General features: G+C 52.3%; 1 protein-coding gene across 11 annotated transcripts in view; it reads left to right on the top strand.

The window, feature by feature from the left end:
* AKAP13 (A-kinase anchoring protein 13) overlaps nucleotides 1-19,042 on the top strand; it is a 320,007-nt gene extending 300,965 nt beyond the window's left edge. For all 11 annotated transcript variants that reach the window (XM_046008539.1, XM_046008544.1, XM_046008541.1 and 8 more), the window contains 10 exons: nucleotides 853-1,034; nucleotides 1,149-1,231; nucleotides 3,889-4,083; nucleotides 6,879-7,040; nucleotides 7,602-7,672; nucleotides 8,080-8,124; nucleotides 11,477-11,527; nucleotides 12,180-12,629; nucleotides 13,348-13,681; nucleotides 14,502-19,042. In XM_046008539.1, the coding sequence (XP_045864495.1) occupies nucleotides 853-1,034; nucleotides 1,149-1,231; nucleotides 3,889-4,083; nucleotides 6,879-7,040; nucleotides 7,602-7,672; nucleotides 8,080-8,124; nucleotides 11,477-11,527; nucleotides 12,180-12,629; nucleotides 13,348-13,681; nucleotides 14,502-14,551 (1,623 nt within the window). In that variant the 3' untranslated portion in view covers nucleotides 14,552-19,042. The remainder of the gene's footprint in view (nucleotides 1-852; nucleotides 1,035-1,148; nucleotides 1,232-3,888; nucleotides 4,084-6,878; nucleotides 7,041-7,601; nucleotides 7,673-8,079; nucleotides 8,125-11,476; nucleotides 11,528-12,179; nucleotides 12,630-13,347; nucleotides 13,682-14,501) is intronic.
* Nucleotides 19,043-20,409: the final 1,367 nt, after the last annotated feature.

Below are 20,409 nucleotides of genomic sequence, written 5' to 3'. Positions count from 1 at the left end.
AACTCAAGCGTTTTCCACCCTACCCCCACCAAAAAAACATTATTTTTCTGTTCCCTCAGAGTCCCTCCGAGAACCTTGGACATTTGATCTAAAGAGATCTGTCCCTAGAGTATTTCTTGCACCTTATGCCCCATACATCATGCTGATTGCTAATGTCGCCAGCCAGAGTCACAGAGGAACCTAGAAGGATTCCTCGTGTAGAAACCATGTCTGGAAACTCTGTAGATACAAATTACCATTTGTTTTCTGGAAACATTTTTCTGCTTGATAAAATGTAGGTGAAATACTTCGTTTTAAATCTACCATAGTTTGTTAAACCACAAGTCTTTTTTCCAGTCTTACTGAGCAATAATTGACCTGTATCACCATCTAAGGTGTACAGATTGATGGTTCGATTTACGTGTTATTAAATGATCACAGTAAGTTCAGCTCAGAGTCACCATCTGATACAGGCACAATATAAAGAAAAGAAGGAAGTGAAAATAGTTGTTTTAAGAACCCTGAGAATTTATTTGTTCCCTCAACACCTTTCCTGTGCACCGTACAGCATTTAGCTGTGGTGTCTGCCTTTTCACGCACATTCCTACAGCTTCTTCATCTCAGAGCCGGAAGCTTGTGCCCTTTGACGACCCCCATCTCATTCCCCCTCCCTACACCTCCGCATCTGGTAACCACAAGTCTAGTCTCTTTTTCTGTGAGTTTGGTGTGGGGTTTTCTTCGCTTTCGTTTTTGTATTTTTAGGTGCCACACGTAAGTGAGATCACACATCTGGTCTTACCTTAGGTCAGAGCTGTTCTTGAGAGTTAGAATGTTGTGGGCCTTTCTTACACTGACCCTCTCCCCTTTTTCCAGGACCAGAAATCCACCGTGATCTCGTTAAAGAAGCTGATTGTCAGGGAAGTGGCCCACGAGGAGAAAGGTTTATTTCTCATCAGCATGGGGATGAAGGACCCCGAGATGGTGGAGGTGCACGCCGGCTCCAAGGAGGAGCGGAACAGCTGGATCCACATCATTCAGGACACGATCAACACCCTGTAAGGACACGCCTCGGCCCGTCCGAGCCCCTGCGACTTTATCCTAGAGGCGGCAGCGAGCAGTCACGGACCTCGTGGGGGCTGCTGGTTCATTTCGTTTTGTTTTGGTGTTAGGAACAGAGACGAAGATGAAGGGATTCCTAGCGAGAACGAGGAAGAGAAGAGGCTGCAGGACACCAAAGCCCGAGAGCTGAAAGGTGAGGCCATCGGGTGCCTGGGACCTTGTCTGTGCTGCCCGCGGCCCCACAGCTGTCCTGGCAGACCCTTCTGAACAGGAGCTGAGCGGCTTTTTTTTTTTTCTTTTTTTTTTTTTTTGACAGACAGAGATCACAAGTAGGTAGAGAGGCAGGCAGAGAGGGGGCGAAGCAGAGAGCCCGATGCGGGGCTCAATCCCAGGACCCCATGATCATGACCTGAGCTGAAGGCAGAGGCTCTGACCCACTGAGCCACGCAAGTGCCCCTCGAAAGAGCAACCCAGGCTGAGCTGACACAGATTCCGGGTCCCATAAAACGGCCGTCAGAGGGTGTTGGACCCTAGATCGAGGGGGTATTGATTCTCTTTTCTCACTTTTTGTGTTCTTGGACCCTGGTGACATCTTTATACTTCGTCACAGAAGAATTTGCTAAAACTCACAGTCATATTCGGGATTCAGACAGAGAGGGTACTTGAGGAGAAGAATTTTCCATTTAGTCTGTTTTTTTTTTTGTTTTTTTTTTTAAAGGTTTCTTTTTTTTTTTTTTAAAGATTTTATTTATTTATTTATTTGACAGACAGAGATCACAGGCAGGCAGAGAGGCAGGCAGAGAGAGAGAGGAGGAAGCAGGCTTCCTGCAGAGCAGAGAGCCCGATGCGGGGCTCGATCCCAGGACCCTGAGATCATGACCTGAGCCGAAGGCAGCGGCTTAATCCACTGAGCCACCCAGGCGCCCCCCATTTAGTCTGTTTTGATCACTGACCCTGCCACTGCATTGCGTACCCACCATGAGTTACGAGGTGGTTCTGGGAGACGTGCTCACTGATTATGCTCGACCTCTGTTTATCGAGTCCCTGCTCTTCCGGATGGTCTTGTCAGGACCTTCTCTGCAGGACATGTGTGCCAGTCTCCGTTGTCCAGACGAGAAAGCTGAGGCCCACAGAGGCCACGTGGTCCAGGGTCACGTACATGGAACCGGGCAGAGGATTGTCCTCTCTGCCTGCTAAACAGCAGGGCGAGGGCTCCCCTCTCTTTGCCAGCGCTTACCGAATGTTCCAAAATAAGGACTGTGCTTCGGGTAGAAATAAGGCCCAGAGTCAAATTAATGGAAGCACCCGAGGAGTGTGGTTAGTCCTTCAAGCTGGACAAAGCAGTGACAGTGTTTGGGACGCAGAGGGATGGGGACGCAGATTTAGGCTGAAGCCAGATTTAACCTGATTGATTGGCCCGTGATGAGTATGGCAGGGATGGAAACTTCCTTTTCACGGGCATGAAGCCCCCGGCCAGGCATACTGCTAAGTGCTGGGGGCTCAGAGGTTCCTAAAGCAGCGTCCGTGCTGTTGGGGAGCCCCCGTTAGTAAGGGAGACGGACGGAAATGACAGGACGAGACTGCAGGCACATGTAAAGGACGAGGGACCTAATCCTGCCTGTGGAGCTGACGCACCAGCCAAGCCTGAAGCAGTTCCTCGCACCAGACGAGAGCAGCGGTTAGGGGAAGAGTGAAAGAGGACTTGAGTGTGCGCAGCGTCTGGGGGGGTGAGTCAGGGCCTGGAGGTGGAATTTAGCTGCAAAGGCACCAGGGCTTGAAGGGCAACAAGGGAATGATATAATTTGTGGAACAGAACTTCAACTGAAGTTGTCTTTGTTGGCATTGAAGCCAGGGGGCAAATTGCTTGAGGGAGTGGGGAAGCCACGGGGAGTGGAAAGCCCAGCTGGGCGGCTCGTGGGAGAGGGGTGGAGGGCGCAGGACGGAGCAGGGCGACCGAAGCCCTCCCCGGTCCTCGGCTGGCCTGATGGGAGGCTGAGGAAGGGATCGCACGCTGGAGGGAGGACAGGGACGGCAAGAATGGAGAAAAGGGCTTTTCTGACAAGCTGAGGACGAGGCGTCTAAGTAGAGCCAGCCACAGGCCGGCGGGACTCTCGATCTGGCGCTCAGAAAGGCAGGCAGGGTGCAGGCTGCTGTGCGTGAGTTCCAGCACACGGGAAGTCCCTGAAGCCTGGAGAGGGCAAATCCCCAGAAAGACTTGTGTGAGGGGTAGGAGGCTGGCCAGGGTGGAGCTGAGAGGAAACCCAGGTATCGCTCCATTGCAGACGGTGGGAAGAGAACCAGTGATGCCCTCCAGGTGGGGGGGCAGAGGAGGGGCGCCTGTGGGGCTCAGTGGGATAAGCGTCCAGTTCTTGATTTCAGCTCAGGTCATGATCTCAGGGTCATGAGATCACGTCCCATGTCTGGCATCATGCTCCACACACAGATTCTTTCTTTTCCTCTCCCTCTGCCCCTCCCCCTGCTCACGCACTGTCCAGATGGGCAGACAGACAGATGGATAAAATCTTTTAAAAAAATAGAGAGCAATCATCCATGCCAGAGAAGATGGACCACGGGCCTCACCGGGTGAGTAATGACGCAGACGCAGACAGGAGTGGGTTGAGAAGTAAGCAGGAGGTAGGGGAGTGGGAACGACGTGCAGGTTGGTCATGGCAGAAATTCTGGTTTTGTCTAGGGAGACACTGGATGGAAGGTGTCGTTGCGGTGGAAAGGGGGATTGGGGTGGAGCCGCGTTCTCTGTTGTGCCACCAATGACCACAAGGTGGCACTCGTGTCCCGGTCATCTCTTCTAAACACTCCAGTGACCAGACCTTTTCTCCATCCTCCCTGCAGAGCAACTCCAGCAGAAGGACCAGCAGATCCTCCTCCTCCTGGAAGAGAAGGAGATGATTTTCCGAGACATGACCGAGTGCAGCACCCCCTTGCCGGAGGATTGCTCCCCAACGCACAGCTCTAGGATCCTCTTCCGCTCCAACACAGAAGAGGCTCTCAAAGGAGGACCTTTAATGAAAAGTGCAATAAATGAGGGTAATTGCCCCTCTTAATCTCGTCCCAAAGTGTCTCATGCACTAACATTATCTACCAGATTTTACTTTTCCATTGTAAAATAAAGTACAGATACAGAAAACGATCCCAGACAGGTATTTTGTTTAGTAAATTATTATCAGGAGAACATCCTTGTAACTGCTACCCAGGTCCCAAAATAGAATGTGGCCAGACCCCAGAGCCCTTCCACACGGTCTGTCCCCATCAAAGCTCCCTCCCTGCTTCTGAAAAGGAACAGGTACTGTGACTTCCATGTTTCCATACCGGTCGATGGCTAAAGGCCTCTTTGTAGACACTGTGGTCTTGGTTGTTTTTCATCGACCTTTTCAGATTCCTCACTTCCAGGCCTCTCCACCAGCTCTTCTTTTCCACATAATTTATCTTTGAAGAATCGGAGCTTTTTGACCTAGAGTGTCTCTCAGAGTCCAGCTTTTATTCACGCGAGCGTTCTGTTCTGTCTGCGACTTCCTTCAGATCCACGGCCTGACGGAGAGGTTTTAGCGCTCAGGCTTGATCCCCGGGGTAAGCTGTGTCCTTGCGGTGTGGGGCTCCTTTACCAGAGGCACAAGGTAGCTAGCTGTCTCCTTTGTGGCATGCAGGAAAAGGAAGATAAAACGATAAACACTGGATTTTTTTCCCCTTTATTTACCAATTATCAGGCTAGTGAACTGATCTGGGGTCACCCTCTGAAGGTGACCCGTACGTTTTAGATACTATTACAGACTCACGAATTTAAAGCTGTTTGATGGTTTTCAAGTCACTACAGTGATGATCTGTACTAAACACTGAGAATGTTCGCGATTTGCCAACCAGCGCCTTTTCGCTTGGCTTCCAGGTGCTTCTGACAGGACCCCAGGAGTCTCTGAGAGCTTCAGAGCTCTTTGGTATATCAAGACGTTCTAGACTCACCTTGTTTTCTGCCCCAGATCTAGGGTCCTTTCTCTAAGGAACTCTTGTTTTTTAAGACCACAGTCCTGGCAGTAGGCCTGGTCACTGCTGCTGGAGTTTTCATTACGCTTGTCATTTTAGATGTCTCAGGCTCCTCCTTCAGTAGCTGTCCCGGGAAGGGCTCGTGAGAACACCGCACCCTGTGTCCTTGCGTGCGGGTAGTAATTGGTACCGTGGAGCGCTCGCAAGTCCGCTCTGCGGGATAGGACATGCTCGGTTCACGTTTTCTTCCCTCGGGTATCTTGGTTGCTCTTAAATAACGTTCTTGCTTTTTCTCCTGGCATAAAGCAGCTGTCCGTGTGCGATCGTAATCTCACTTCTCCCCTTGTAAGTCCCACGCTTTCTGCCTAGGCGCCCTGAGAACTACTTTCTCGAATTCCAGGTAGTTTGACCAGCATACGCCTTCTGTTGGGGTTGTTCTGGGTCAGTGTTCTCAGGCTCACAGTTTTCCAATTTCAAGAAGTATTCTTAAATTAGAGCTTTTAGTATTTTTCCTCTGCCCTTGTTTTGATTCTCTTCTTCAAGAACTCCCGCTATCCACATGCCGGACCCCCTCTGTCCTCCACACGTGTTGCTCTCTTCACGCTTTGTATCCCTTCATCTTTTTCACGTTCAAGTATTCTTCCTTCCACCTTCTGGTAAGTCATTTTCTGTTGGGTTGGTTTTGCTCTTGTGATCTAGTTTTCCTCTCTAAAATGATCATTTCTCTTTGTTTCCACTTCTTGGCATCTGTGTTTCCCGATTCTGCCCTGGGTTCCTCCATGGCCGTGTCCTCTCCTTGCAGTAAGTAACCCGTCCACTTCATGGACACTTGTCCCTGAGATGCTGTTAGCCCACGCAGGGAGTCATGCCCCTTATTCTTTTTCTCGCTTTCTTCCTCCTTAGCGTTGTGTGGGATTTGACTTGGATGTTTTCCCAGTTGCTCATTTTTTTTAAAAAAGATTTTATTTATTTATTTGACAGAGATCACAAGTAGGCAGAGAGGCAGGCGGGGGGGGTGGTGAAGCAGGCTCCCCGCTGAGTAGAGAGCCCGATGCGGGGGTCGATCCCAGGACCCTGGGATCATGACCCGAGCCAAAGGCAGAGTCTTTAACCCACTGAGCCACCCAGGTGCCGCCCCCCCCCCAGTTGCTCATTTTTACATGAAATAAGCTTCTTAAGTTTTTAGGTATAGATATCTTTTCTCACTTCACAGGACTCTGATTGTTTCCGTGGAGTGTGTTGTTGTTGTTGTTGTTGTTTTTAAATACAGTGGCTGCTTCTACGTGATTCCCTGCCTCTGTTTCCCTCCTTCATTCCATCTGGACCTCCTCTCTGGCTTCTCTTCAGCTCAAGCTTTATTCCACTTTTAGTACTTTTTCCTTTCTGGGGGACCCGGCTCTACAAAAGAGGCCTCGCTGGTCAGATCTGAGAATTCCAACCCTTGACTTCTCTGGTCCCTTGAACTCACTGTACCGGGGGAAGAACCCTGCCAGCTTTAGGGCTGCTCTCAGATTGGCCCATCTTACTTCCTAGGAAATTCTTTTTGGCTACTTTGGGTATGACTCTAGAAGGCCATGCCCCTTCCATTAAATTCCTTTGTCTTCCCCATGCCCTTTCGAATTTCCTTGACCCCGTGTAAATAAGGCCGAAGGCTTTGTCTGTGAATTCCCAGTAGAATCCAGCTACAACACATACCCTGAGCTGAAACCTTTCTCTGCACAAAGGAAGTCCCTAGTCACTCTGGAATTGTCTGATCGTGCTTCCTGTATATCTTGTGTATTACCATGAGATTTTCTTTTTCTCAGTGGAAGATGAAATGGGACTTGAGCATGTTTCCTTTTTTCCAGTGGAGATCCTTCAAGGTTTGGTGAGTGGAAGCCTGGGAGGCGCGCTGGGGCCGGCGGTCAGTAGCCCTGTTGAGCAGGAAGGCATGGTGGGTCATGTCTCCTTGCCCCGGAGAGCAGAGACCTTTGGAGGATTTGACAGCCATCAGATGAACGCTTCCAAAGGTAAATGATTTTCGGGCCCCTGGCTGGCTTCGTCCATAGAGCACGTGACTCTTGATCTCAGGGTCAAGAGTTCAAGGCCCACCTTGGGCCAAAGGGCTTACTTTAAAAAACAAAAACAGTAAATGATTTAGAACCCATACTCCTATAGGTGATCTCCAACTACCTCATACAACCAAAAATGAGCTCCTATTCCGGTAGCTGTCTCTTCCCCGTCCCAGTCAGTAGAAGTTTTAGCGAAAGCTCACTGAGTAGCTCGCTGCTGAAACACTCAGGAACGTCTCTCAGTGTCACAGTTCTCTTCAGTAAATGAAAACCAGTTTCCTGGGACCTCAGCTAAGTGGTGACCAAAGGATTAATGATACTCATTTTTCCTTTCTGCTTCTGATTCTTCTGTGGCCATAAAATTCTTAATTATCACTTAGATGCCCCCAGGTGGCTTCCCCCTTTTTGGCATTAATAAGATGCGGGAATACCATATCCCTAAGCTACAGATACTGTATTTTTTTCTTGGCTAATCTGTTTCACAACTTAAAAAAAAAAACAAAAACGTGTTTATTTCAGGAGGTGAGAAGGAAGAGGGAGAGGACGGCCAGGATCTGAGGAGAACCGAGTCGGACAGCGGTCTGAAAAAGGTATCTTTCTAAAACCTCTACATCCATAATCTTTGCAGTTAGTCTCCTTGGATCTTGTTTTGGATCCGACTTGCTTTCATTTCCTACTTCAGGAGGAAGGCACATTTTGAAACAAACCCTACAATTACAGAGTCCCGTGTTCCTGGCCGTTAGGCCCCTCGGGCTCAGAGCCTCGTGCTACACTCCTCGCCGCCCGCGGCCTGAGCGGCAGGAGCTCCGGGTCAGCGGCCCACACTGGCCTGACCTCTCTAGGTCAGCTAAGTCCGGCCTCAAACCTTCGTTACCCTGCAGCAGGAAGCTGCAGTGGAAAAGAACGTAAATGGGAAGCCCAAGCATAATCGAGACACATAATGAACATTATTTTTGCCTCAGGATCTTTTTTTTTAATGCATGTTTTTGTTTTATAGGGTGGAAATGCTAACCTGGTATTTATGCTTAAAAGAAACAGTGAGGTAAGGGCATTATGAGCTATGTCTAAGAATAGGATTCTGTCATAATTGCTAGGCTGGGAATGCTCGTCTGTGTTTTGCTGTTATGAACAAGCTGACTCCTGGCTTCCATTTATACACTTAGTGGTGAGGTCGCCACTTTCCTTACCTTGCTGTTTGCCTGAGCCCCGGGCATCATCCCAGAATCGCGCCAGACCGTGGCCTCCTGACACGGCTTCGGCTTCTCCGTCCTCGAGAAGCAGGCCTCTTGCTTTCTGGGAACACGCGCTGCCACGGCTGCTTGCCTGGCACTCGAGCCTGGCGCCAGAAGCCACAGGTGTGGACCGTGGCACCTCAACTTGTGGGTCACTCTGCGTGGTCATATCCTATCCTGCCAGGACTCAAGTTGCGTTTCTTCTCTGAGCTCTGCTTTTCACTCACTGTGTGTCACTCTGAAAACAGCCTTGGTGTCCCTCTCGTTGGAGAGCTGGATCTGAGGGGGTCTCTCTCCCCTTCCTCGGTTCCGGTCTGCTGACCCTGTTGGGGAACTGTGCCTCTCCCACTCTGGTCCCCGCTCCTTGCTCCGCCAGCAAATCCCATTCCCAGGCCACCACCCTCTCCAGACTGGCGTGGCTCAGGGCGTGCTTGGAGTGTGTGTACTTAGCTACATGGTTTGTGGGGTTTGTGGGGCGTCCCTTTCAAGATGCTCTTGGGTTTCTTCTTGCTTTTTACATAATATTGTAAGGCCCTGAGGAGATTTGTTTTAAAATTTTAAATTAAAGGGAACTTTTCCCCTTGTCCCCTCTAAGACGCAGGAGGTATTTTCCATTGGTTGGCACGGCAGTGTAAACACTGGCCCCTCAGCGGTGTTTGCCTTCAACCAAATCCTCTCTCACACAGACCGTTGCTGTCTGGTGCTCGAATGAAATTTCACCCGTATTTTTCGGTTCGGTGACTTTTCCCCCCTGTATTTCATGACAAGGTTCAGGTAAGAAAGTACCAGACCTTTTCAGGCATTCCAATGCTGATAACACACTGCGGATGCCCAGCCACAGTCCGCTGGACTTTGGTGACCTCTTTTATTAAGAAGAAACTGAAAAGAGGGTAAAAAGTGTGTTCTCAGAAGAGCTAAGCTTGATAATTAAGTTTTTGGTGTTTCATTCTAAGTACAGTTGAACCTTGAATAACATGGGTTTGAACTGCACGGGTCCACTTCTAATATGCAGGTTTTTTTAATGAACAGAATACAGTACTATAAATGTGTTTTCCTTATGATCATTTTTAGTGACATTCTCTTTTCTCTAGCCTACTTTTATAATACAGCATATAATACACGTACCATATAAAGGTATGTGTTCATCCACTATGTTATGGGTAAGACTTCAGGGCAACAGTGTAGGCTATTTGTAAAGTTTTTGGAGAGTCAGAAGTTATAAGCAGGTTTTCTGCTGTGCGAGGGATTCGGCGCCACAAGCCCTGCGTTGTTCAGTGGTCAGCTGTGTCATGAAAGGGACATGTTCAGAAACAAACAAACAAAAAAATGAGTAAAATAAGTCCACCCCCAAGAAATAGGTATTGTTAAATGCTGGGTGTTTATATTTCCGTCCTTTTCTTCTACACAACGTATATTTATGTGTCTAAGTCTGTGTGCGTGTGAATAGTACAGAAATAGCTTTATGTATCATTCACAGCTGTACCCCCGCAGCTTCGTGTCCTTTTTTTCTCTTAACGTGTTTGAAGCACCTCCCCAGTGCTTGTGTGCACAAGCCTGCGCTGTAAGGGCTGTGTGGTGCTCTGTGGCCTGCCATGGTTTTACTTCCCTGCAGTTTCGCGGGGGATTTGATGCACCAAGAACAGCTCGAGAAAGACGTGCGTGTGGCGCGCGCCCCTTCCCTCCACACAGGACCGTTCTTGCTTTCCCTGGCATTGGGAACGACCCATTTTTTTTTTTTCTTTTAAGTTTTTATTATTTAAATACACCATACTAGAGCAAATGTCTCTGAAAATATCACAAATAAAAGATTTTTTTCTTCATTCAGCAAATTAGAAGTAGGGGGAAATTTCTACACAGTAGCTGCTATGAGCCTGATTTTTTTTTTCCAATTTTTTTTCTTTTTTTTTTTCGTTCTTTTTTTTTTTTTTTCCCCTTTGCCATGGAAGTAGCAACATCAGGACGAAAACACTTACATGCATACATACATTGTATTTTACAGAGATACAATAAAAGTGTTTGTGATAGAATATCACAAAAGCCACATCTCTTTCCTTTTATCTCATGTTCAGTTTTGATTGAAACACATTTCCTTACAACACTTAAATATACAAAGAGCAAATAGAATGTTGTTAAGGTAAAACACAGGGTACAAACTCTGGCCAGTGCCCTGCTAATTGTTAATGAGGGTAGAAAGCAGATTTGAATGCTTCTTTTAATTAGCTTCATTAGTCATTTCCTTCCTCCCCAGCTCCCTCCCCCCCCCAAAGATGTCCTCCGGTGGATCTTTTTTCATTTTCTCTACAGGGGAACGACCCATTTTTAACTGCTGTTTTGTTGGTTTCATAAGTGCATGTGGTAGCTTACTTTCTGTCTCTTTGCTTTCGAAGAAAGGTAAATCATTTTTAATAGGTCATAGAATTGGCCACTTGTATTTCTTTGCAAATTGCTGGTTTGCATTGCCTTTTTTCTTCCTAGGGTACTCGTTTCTCATGGGTCCACAGGAGCCTTTTTTTAAGCGAAGGGGTTTTTCTTTTGGCTTTCTGTTCAAAGTGTGTCTGCATTTTATATTTTAATTTTACGTTTCACACAGGGGCCATGAAGGCGCCCTGTGGTTTCTTGCCTTGCTTCCTCGAGGAGCCTTCTCTGTTTCATGATCAGAAGAGTCAGTCTCGTGTTTTCTTACAGCTCTCTTAACGGTTCTTTTTTTTACACTTACATTTTAATCTGTTTGAATAGGTTTTGTGTGAGCCGGGATCCCGACTTGATTTTTCCCAAAGACTTAGCCCATTTTCTCAGAGCAATTTGTTGAATATTCTTTCCTTCCCCATTGATTTAGGAACGCTCCTTATATACTGAATTCTTGTGATTTGCCCTGGGCTTTCTGTCCCGTTACACGTCGCTTTTGCGCCATCTTAGAGAGGAGCCTTACCACGTCCTGGCTGCAGGCTGATGGCCCCCCTGCACCGTTGTCCCGTTTGCTTGACCTTGGTTTGGGTCTCTGGGCCATCCATACCCGCTCACTCTCTGGTGCTTTCAGTCTGGAAATACTCCGTTCAGATGCGGCCCCTTGCTGTGGGTTGGGGGGTTGGCTCATGACGCGCCGCGGGGTGGTGGGTTCAGAGACTCCGTCCTGAGGGCTGTTTCCGTTGCTTCCCTTCGCAGCAGGTCGTCCAGAGTGTCGTTCACCTCCACGAGCTCCTCAGCGCGCTGCAGGTACGGGCCTGCCTCCCTCCCTCCCTCGTGTCCAGAGAGGCCAGAAGGGTAGCGTTGCCCGGGATCTTTGAGGTCTGCGGGCGGCTCGTGGGTAAATGGGGCCCTCGGTCGAGACACGACGGGCTGTCGTGATGGGAAAGGGTACAACGCGCGGTGCTTCGTGTGTCGTTGGCCTCGGAGGAATGAATGACGGGTGAACTGACCGGGGAGATACAGGAATAGGTGCTGTAGCCTTGGGGCAAAGCCTGAAGTGCTGCCTGCTTGGGTGCTTTGTTTGGCGTGATGGAGTTTGCATCTCTGTGTAGTTTGTGGTGAGGGAAGTCCTCCCCCAAGTAACTGCTATTTAGCACTTTCTGGGAACTATCCTCAAACTGTGCCCACTTCCTTTCCCGGAGCGGGACCGGATCCAACTCCTACTTCCTCCCACCTCCAGCGCGCACCCAGCCCCCACCCCGGGCAGTGTCAGCAGCATGTGACCAATCGTAACGAGGCTCTGGGTCCCCACACAGTTGACATTGCTTTGGGCTCAGTTGGGGAGGCAGGGGGGTGCTCCTGACTCCAAGGTTGGAGCGGAGCGCTAGACCGGAGGGGCCTGCACAGAGGGGCGGGGGCGGGACTGGTCGCAGCTCCCTCTGCCGCGTGTCCCCCGCAGGGCGTGGTGCTGCAGCAGGACAGCTACATCGAGGACCAGAAGCTGCTGCTGGCCGAGCGCGCGCTCACCCGGAGCTCGTCACGCCCCAGCTCCCTGGTGGAGCAGGAGAAGCAGCGCAGCCTGGAGAAGCAGCGCCAGGACCTGGCCAACCTGCAGAAGCAGCAGGCGCAGCACCTGGAGGAGAAGCGGCGGCGCGAGCGCGAGTGGGAGGCGCGTGAGCGGGCGCTGCAGGAGCGCGAGGTGCGGCTGACGCAGCGCGAGCAGGACGTGCGGCGCGGCCAGCAGGACCTGGAGCGCGAGCGCGACGAGCTGCAGCTCCGCAAGGGCGCCTACCAGTGCGACCTGGAGAGGCTGCGCGCCGCGCAGAAGCAGCTGGAGCGCGAGCAGGAGCAGCTGAGGCGCGACGCCGAGCGGCTCAGCCAGAGGCAGGCGGAGCACGATGCCCAGCAGGTGCGGGCACCCGCGGGCACCCGCGGGGAGGGCTGGGAGGGTGGAGAGCACGCAGGCCAGGCCCTCGCTTCACTCGGCGGTTGCTCCCGCAGGAAGCCCCTCAGGGATGAGCTTCAGTCGGGGGGCGTCCGTGGTCGGCCGCCGGCGGACACTCATCCCCTGCTGCTGTGGGGGTGGGGGGCTGACCTGCCCCCGCCCCCCGAGGAAGTTCAGGCAGCGTGTCCCAGGGGCGCGGCTCAGGGTCTGCAGGGAGGCGCCGGGGGGTGACGACCACCCGCATCCCCGTGACCGCGCAGGGCCGTGCAGGGGGCGGCACCCGGGGCGGGTTTCCCCTCCAGCTCCCCACCCCCCTCTAACGGGACAGGCTCCCACATGCCCTCAGCCCTGTAGTAAGTCTGCAGGGCAGTCAGTCTTCACCCAAGCAGCCCTGTTTCTCCAGGGAGTGGGGGTTCCTTTCCTTGTCCTGTGAGTCCTTCGTGGTGCAGACATGCGGTACCTGAAGGACCGCAGTAGTGGGTCAGAGCACTAGCCCTGGTTCCACGCGGGGGCTACGCAGAAGTCCTGGATCCTTCTCCGCGCAGTCGGGGGCATCCAAGGGAGTGGGTACACCCCAGGCTGACTGCCACCCCCACAGTCGACCTCAGCCAGCGTGGAGGGAGCGGACCCTCGGGCTGCCACCGGCCCCTGACTTAGCCGCTCTGGTTTTGACCACGCGCAGGTTTCACATCAGCACAGCAGGCTGCTGCGGATCCCATCCTTCCTTCCGAACCCGGAGGAGTCCCCCTTGCCGCCTGTACCTTCCATAGCCAAATCGGGATCGCTGGACTCAGAACTCTCGGTGTCCCCAAAAAGAAACAGCATCTCTCGGACACACAAAGATAAGGGGCCTTTTCACATACTGAGTTCCACCAGCCAGCCAAACAAAGTCCCAGAGGGTCAGAGCCAGACCCCCGCGCCCACGTCCGCCTCCACCCGCCTGTTTGGGTTAGCTAAGCCGAAGGAGAAGAAGGAGAAGAAAAAGAAGAACAAAGGCGGCCGCTCTCAGCCCGGTGGTGAGTGACACATGTCAGGTCTCCCCACTGCCACGTTGCTCCTGGGTCCTGAAGGGGGCAGGGGGCAGGGTTCAGCGGAGGGGGCCGTTTGGCTGTGTCCGAGCTGCACCGCCGTCCCCCCGAGCCCACGTGCTCTGCCTGCGGAGGGCGGCCGGGGCTCCCGGCAAGAACGCTGACTCGGCGGGCATCTCGGACCCCCTCTGTGCACGTGGGTGCCAAGGGGAGCGCGCAGGTCTCAGTTTGGGGGCATCTGTTACCCAGCGTGGGGGCTGAAACTCACCGCAGCGAAGACCGAAGTCTTCCCTGCTTTTCTGTAGGTCTAGTCAGATCATCAGTAGAACTAGTCAGTCAGTGCACAGTGCCCCAGGTCTGGTTAACCCTGCGGGTGCTGTGTAACATACGGGACGCCAAGACCAGCGAACGTGGCTGCCCGCACCGACCTCTGATTAAATCCCACTCACCAAAGCTCCCAGCGTGTGCAGCCCTTTCCCTAAGTCCTCCCTCGGCTCCTTCTCGTCAGGATTGCTCCCTCCCGTCTCTGGGGGAGATCAAAGAGAAGTTTCTGTCTCGGGGCCTGTTTGTCTGTGAATAGGAAATCCACTGCTTTGTCAAGTCGAAGGGCCCAGTGGACCAGCGAAGGTCAGAGGACCTCCAGCTACCAAGGCAGTCAGGGAGCCCCCGTGGGCGGGAGCGGGGTGACTGCCCACCAGGCCAGCATGTGCCTCATCCTGCAGGACTCGGGCTGAGGAGGAAGGGGAGGGAGTTCAATGAAGAGAGCAGTTTTTTTCTGAAGTTTTCTCCTTGGTTTCCCCTTTCCCAGATGGCCCTATGTCCGAAGTGCCCACAGAGGGTGAAGAGATCTTCTGCTGACCCTGTCCTCTGCCATGACCGCTGCCTCCTGTGCTGGCCCGTGGCCACCAGCCCCACCTCTCCTCCTGTTCCTGGGTGTGGCCTCTTACCGTGGACACCGAGCTGCCCCACGTCCTGGACCAGAAGGACAATGATCTCGGAGGTCGGGGTGGGGCAGGAGACCCGGGCTCAGCGGCTGCCTGCGGCTCACACCGAAAGTAGACGGCCCCAGAAGTCCAGGCGGCGGTTTCGGACACGTCAGGAATCTCTAAAGGCTGAAAGAAATGTGGAAATAAGGTCTGAGGTTCTACCTTTTATTTGAGGGACACAAGCAACAGTCAAACGGCAGATAGTTTGGACTTGGTCTGTGTACATAGAGTTACCCTTCTGCATATACACGTGGGGTGTGCCAGAATTAGGCACCGTCTGTAGCAGAGGCCTGTCAGCTCGGCCCAGGAGGTGCCACCCGGCCCTGCTCCAGGAGCACGCAGGCACTCGCGTCGTACCCCCTGGTCCTGCAAGGTGGTCCTGTCACCCTGCCCCGTGCACCCCTCCTCCCTTTCTGCATGTTTCATTTTAAAAGGGATGGCAAACGCTTGTGAAAACCAGTGAGAAGGGATGATGTGTTTAAAAAGCATATATATATATATGTAGATATATATATGTGCGTGTGTGTGTACGTATGTATATGATCTGTACCACCTTCATTTTGGTGTTTGTCATTTAAAAAAAAAAAAACTTTAACATGAAATCCAAAGAAATCATAGTCTGGCTTTCCAGGATGTTTGCCCACATACTCTGGGCACAGATGAAGTAGAGAAGTCTCCACGTCCTTACTCCTGCATGGTGACACTTTTTGGTTGTCACTGACCCACAGCCTCCTTGACACCATCCCGAGGGCAGCGGCTGCTGTGCCAGCACGATTGTCCCCACCCCCACACTAGGACAGTGGCCCCCATCGGTTCCGATGACATCCGGCCCCTCTGTCGTCATCGTCATTTTTAGACCAGTCTAGCCCGAGAGGTAGCTGGCCCCGGTGTGGCTGGGAAACGTGCTCGTTCTATAGCTCATTCTGTAGCGGGAGGCCAGGGTAGAATTTGATTTCTTGAAATGTTTCTCCAATCTAAAGGTCTGTTGGTTACTGTACTCCGCCCCCTCGAAGGTGTGCCCCAGACGCGGCCTGGTTTCCCTTCTCTGTCCCGCACTGGCGGGGATCCCTGTTTGCTAGAGGCTTGCCGCCAGCTGCTAGAGCAGGACGGTTCATGGAGGTCCTCGGAGGCCCCTCTCCCTGCTGGACTCCATCCTCCCCGCGCGGGGAGACCCTGGAAAAGTCTGTGCTTTCAGTGTGCCCTTCCCTTCCTGCTTTTTGCCTCTCAGGAGCATGGGTCTTTGAACATACTTTTTAAAAAAAAATCTGTAACTTGGTGCTTGTTGATGAATTGCAAGCTGGCCTTGCAGATGGAGATATTTATCTTTCAGTTTATTTGAAAGAGGTCTGGTTTAAAATTGTTAGCTTAGACTTATTTATTGTGTGTGTGTGTGTGTGTGTGAGGATGAACATAGCAGCCCAGCGGTTCCCGCTGTCTGATGGATGCAGAGCGTGAACAGCGCTGCTCGCTCCTCCGTGTCTGTCAAAGTGCCTTGAGGGCCCAAAGGAAAGTTAAAGGTTGGGGAAGGGGAATCCATTTCCTTCCCTCCTCTCACCCCCCCCACCTCCTCCTTGGATCAAGGGATGTCTTCTCCCTTGCGTGAGAGTCAAGAAACTTGTCACCTGTGAGTTACATTCACCTGTTTCTGTCTCAGAAATTTCTTAGCCTGTAGAAGCAGACTTTAAGAACAAAACCAGCTAAGCTAATCCTCTTTTGAACCACGGTGTAACCCCCCAGACCCCGAACAGTGAAAAGATAGGTGACTTCCTGGCCTTAGTCTGTACAGCTCCAAGCCACAGCCACACCTGCCACGGTTCTCGATGCACGTGGAATGCCGCGGTCTGTCCCCCTCTAGGCTCACTGTCCTGCTCGCCCTGGGCCACTGGAAGGAATGGCACCGGGGAGGGAAGCCTGCATCCTTCCTCCTCGGTGTCACCGTAGGCCAGGCCCCTGTGTTCCCGGAGCTTGCACTCGGTGCTGGCGAGATGGGCCCTCACGTCCGCTCGCCACGGACGCGCTGTGGACCCCGAGTTTCTGGCCCCTGCTTCCCAGCTTGATGGCAACTTGAACGTATCTTTTACTCTCAACTAGCTCTGATGTTTGGGGTGCTTTGCAGGTGATGGTGGGGGCTTTGCCTGCGCCCACCCGCGAGTCACTGAGCTCGCTCAGGTTCTGGGTAGACACGTGCAGAACCAGATTTGGAGGGAGCCTCCTGCGTCCACCCCACCTGACCCCCTTCGAAAGCCAAGTCTGCAGCGCAGGGAGAAAACGGCTTCCTGAGAGCCGCGCCATGACAGGTCTTTCTCGGCCCCCCCCCCGGAAACTGAACTCCGGGACCTTCTTTGTCGAGCTTGGACAGCTACCTGGTTTGTTGCTGCTTGTGCTCGTGACCTTGAGAACCACTCTGGTTCCGGAGTCTGAGGCCTCATCTGGGCTCTTTGCTTGTGAGAAGGGGTTGTCTGCCCAGGGGACTCAAAGGCCATTCCCTGTTGTGTCCTCCAGTAAGCTCCAGAAGGCAAATGCCTGACACCAGCCAGAGCCCCCAGATTTCCAGAGTCTAGTGAAGTTCCTGGAGGGAGGCTCAATTCTGTCTCAAAAATTCTATCATCTCAGAAGTTGTCATCCCAGTTGGGTGACATGCACTTTAAATGCTCTCATCTGTTGGCTTCTTTTGTGGGACAATCAGCTATGTGAACTCTTCTTTGAAAACAGAGAGGGTTAAAAACATGCAAATTGCCATGATTCAGCCTTTGCCAACATTCCATTCTCTATCCCCACGAGAGCGATCTGTGGGGAAGAAATCCTTATCGAGATTTTTTTTTTTTTTTTTTTTTTTTGAAAAGGTACGAATCTTACCTTTCTCCCTCTTACGTCTCAGGGTAGCACCACTGACGTCGTCTCTTTGAGAAGAGAATGTTCTCCTCATTCTCTTCCTGAGCCCCTAGTAGCTAGCAGGAAGCACAAATTTTCAAGACCCTTGGGGTTTGTTGTACCTTTCCCGGGAAGGGGGGCAGGTGTGGGGGTGCAGGGGTTAATAAGGTAGACTCTGCCTCAAGCGAGGGGCAGAACTGTACCTTAGAGGCCAGGACTTGATCCAGAAGTTGGTGTTCACAGAAGTACTTAATATTTCACTGCTTGGTCTCTAAGGCTTCTCCATAGCCAGTTCTCTCCCCCCGAGGATTTGGGCATTTGCCCCAAGGACGGCACGGGGAGGGGGCTGAGTCCACTCCAGTGTTGATGGGTGACGGGTTGTGCCCAGGCCAGCCGAGCCCTGGGAGGGTGTTGGAGACACTGTGCTGGTGATGGGCCACACACACGGTGGCTTGGAGGGTCCCCCAGAGGGGATCGGCGGCCTTGGCCTGTGGAAGCCCGGAACCAGCCCTGTAGGTTAGACGGCAGTGTTTGAGTGACATGAGTGCCTCGCGTGCCCGCCTGGACACACACGTACCGGTGGTGCTGGGCCCGCGTCCCGGCCCCCGCGCTCTCGCGCTCGCTGACACGCAGAGACGAGAGGAGGGCAAGGGGTTTGTTGTGGTTTGCGTCTTTTTTCTTCCAACATCGCCTCACATTCCTAGTTTACCAGAGCTTTGGGATCTACTGCCTGCTGGCCAGGCTTTAAAGTGGAAAGTATTTTAATGCTGCCATAAAAGTAAAATCAAAAAAAAGGAAGGGAAAAACAAAGGCTTCTTTCCTTGTACTCATCTAACTTAATTTGTCAAAAGATCGACAGGCCTTGAATTAATTCTCCATCTCGCTAAGGTTGAAAGCCGGGCAAACCCAGCCAGCTAACGGCCTCCGGCCCCAGACCACACCACCCTGCTCTGCACACCCGGCCGAGCCCGGCCTGTGCCGGGGGCCCCTCTCTGCCACGAAGCAGAGGGTGCTGTCCCCCCAACCCGGCCTCTTCACCCCCGATACTCACCCCGCTTGAGCTCTCCTGCCTTTCGCAGCCACCCGACAGGGGCCGTCCGGTCAGCTCGCCCATGGTCATGGTTCAACCTGTGGTTTCCTGTGTTCCTTACCCACTGCGGGCGTGGGAGACGCCCGGACCTGCAGGAGGGCGATTACCATACACCTTATACCTCTGCTTTTGTGGTTTTCAACTGCTAGACAAACATTTCTGTGCTAGATTCTTTTAAATAAAAAAAGGGTTAAAACCCAGATGCTGTATATTAATTTGTAATTATGTATAAAGTAAGGCAGTTTTAAACTGTAAAAAAAAATTTTCAGTGTGTTTTCTGGGATTTTGCCACAACATACTGGCTTTGTATTTTATTTATCTTCCTTTCTAGTTATTGGCTTCAGACTCTACTTGTAAAGTCCCCTCCACCCTTTCAAAAAATAAATGTCCTTTAAGTCTCAATTGTTGCCATGTCGTGTTCTATCCCCGTGGGTTGCCTGGAGAGCGTCTCGGAATACTCTGGGCTCCTGATAAAGGGGCATCCCCCACTCCAGTAAGAGCCCCCTCCCCAAAGAGCACGTCTGCTTCTAATGTCCCTCTGGGAACAGGAGTCAGGAAGAGTCTGTAAACACTCAGTAGCTCCTCGGAGACGTTTTCCTGGGGCCCAGATGCAAACCAGGGGGCCGGGGTGGGGGGGGTGGTGGCATTGGCCAGCCCTGAAGGCATGGGATCTGTGCCTGGAATCAAAACTATTTCCAGTCAAATCAGTGCAGTAAAATCGTCCTTTGCTATAGATTCTACTCTGTCCAAAGAATTAACGTTAGTTTGCCTTCTTTGACAACCTTCTCCGCCCCAAATGACCCCCCCAGGAAGGGGACTTTGGGGGCGCTGGCAGAGGAAGAGGACCCTAAGCTCACCCTGTTCCACAGACACGACTTCATAACAGTCACATCAGTGCAAACAGAACCAAAGACCGGTTCCTCAGCTAAATGTGGAAATGAGGCCATATCCAAGAGGGGAGGAAAGGGAGTGGGGAGCGAAACAGATCACAGCCCTCCACGGGAGGGAGGAAACATGGCCCAGAAGAGGGGAGAGACCATCACCGGGGAGCCTGCACAGGGAAGACGAGTTCCCGTGACGTTTTGCTTTGAAAACCAGAAAGGCTGAATTTCCCAAGTTCTTAGAACCGAGAACATTAACAGTCAACCAGCTTGCCTCTGGGAGTCTGGAGGGCAACAGGAACCTGAGTCCTCACCCTTAAAGAGACAGCACGACAAACAGCCCAGGGAGATAGTGTAGGATCAGCATTTTGAGACACGCCTGGGACGCACAGCAGGGCGAGTCATTTACTAATCTCCGAGCATGTGCGGGAGGGGCAGAGATCCCTGGGAGACTCTTCCAGAAACAAAGGAGCTGGCAGATGCCATTTCCCTCCTCTGCCCCCCAGCCTCAACACACAGCTGCCTTCTGGAACCAGGGAGCTGACCTTCATGCCCAACTTGCCGACACCCCACCCCACTCTCCCTGGACTGCAGCAGACCCGCCCCCTCCAGCCAGGCCTGCCTCAGTCCTGGCGCTGCGGGTCCCCGCCCCCAGAAGACTGCGAGAACCCTGCCAACACTTCCCGTCCTATCTCCGCGCACTTGGCCGATCCGCCCCCTCCGATCTGGCCAGCCCGGGTCCCCGTGGCTGCAGGCCCCCTCCTGCAGAGCACTGGCACACAAACCTTGCTCACACTGCACGTCCTGCCCAGCGCACTTTGGAGATCCACACCCGCAAATACACTCTGGGCAGGCGCCCGTCCAAAGCAGTGCCACAAGCCGCAGTGT

This window comes from Meles meles, chromosome 6 (assembly GCF_922984935.1).
Source record: "Meles meles chromosome 6, mMelMel3.1 paternal haplotype, whole genome shotgun sequence".
In the NCBI taxonomy this organism is placed as follows: Eukaryota; Metazoa; Chordata; class Mammalia; order Carnivora; family Mustelidae; genus Meles; species Meles meles.
This window is presented reverse-complemented; position numbering and strand designations above follow the sequence as displayed.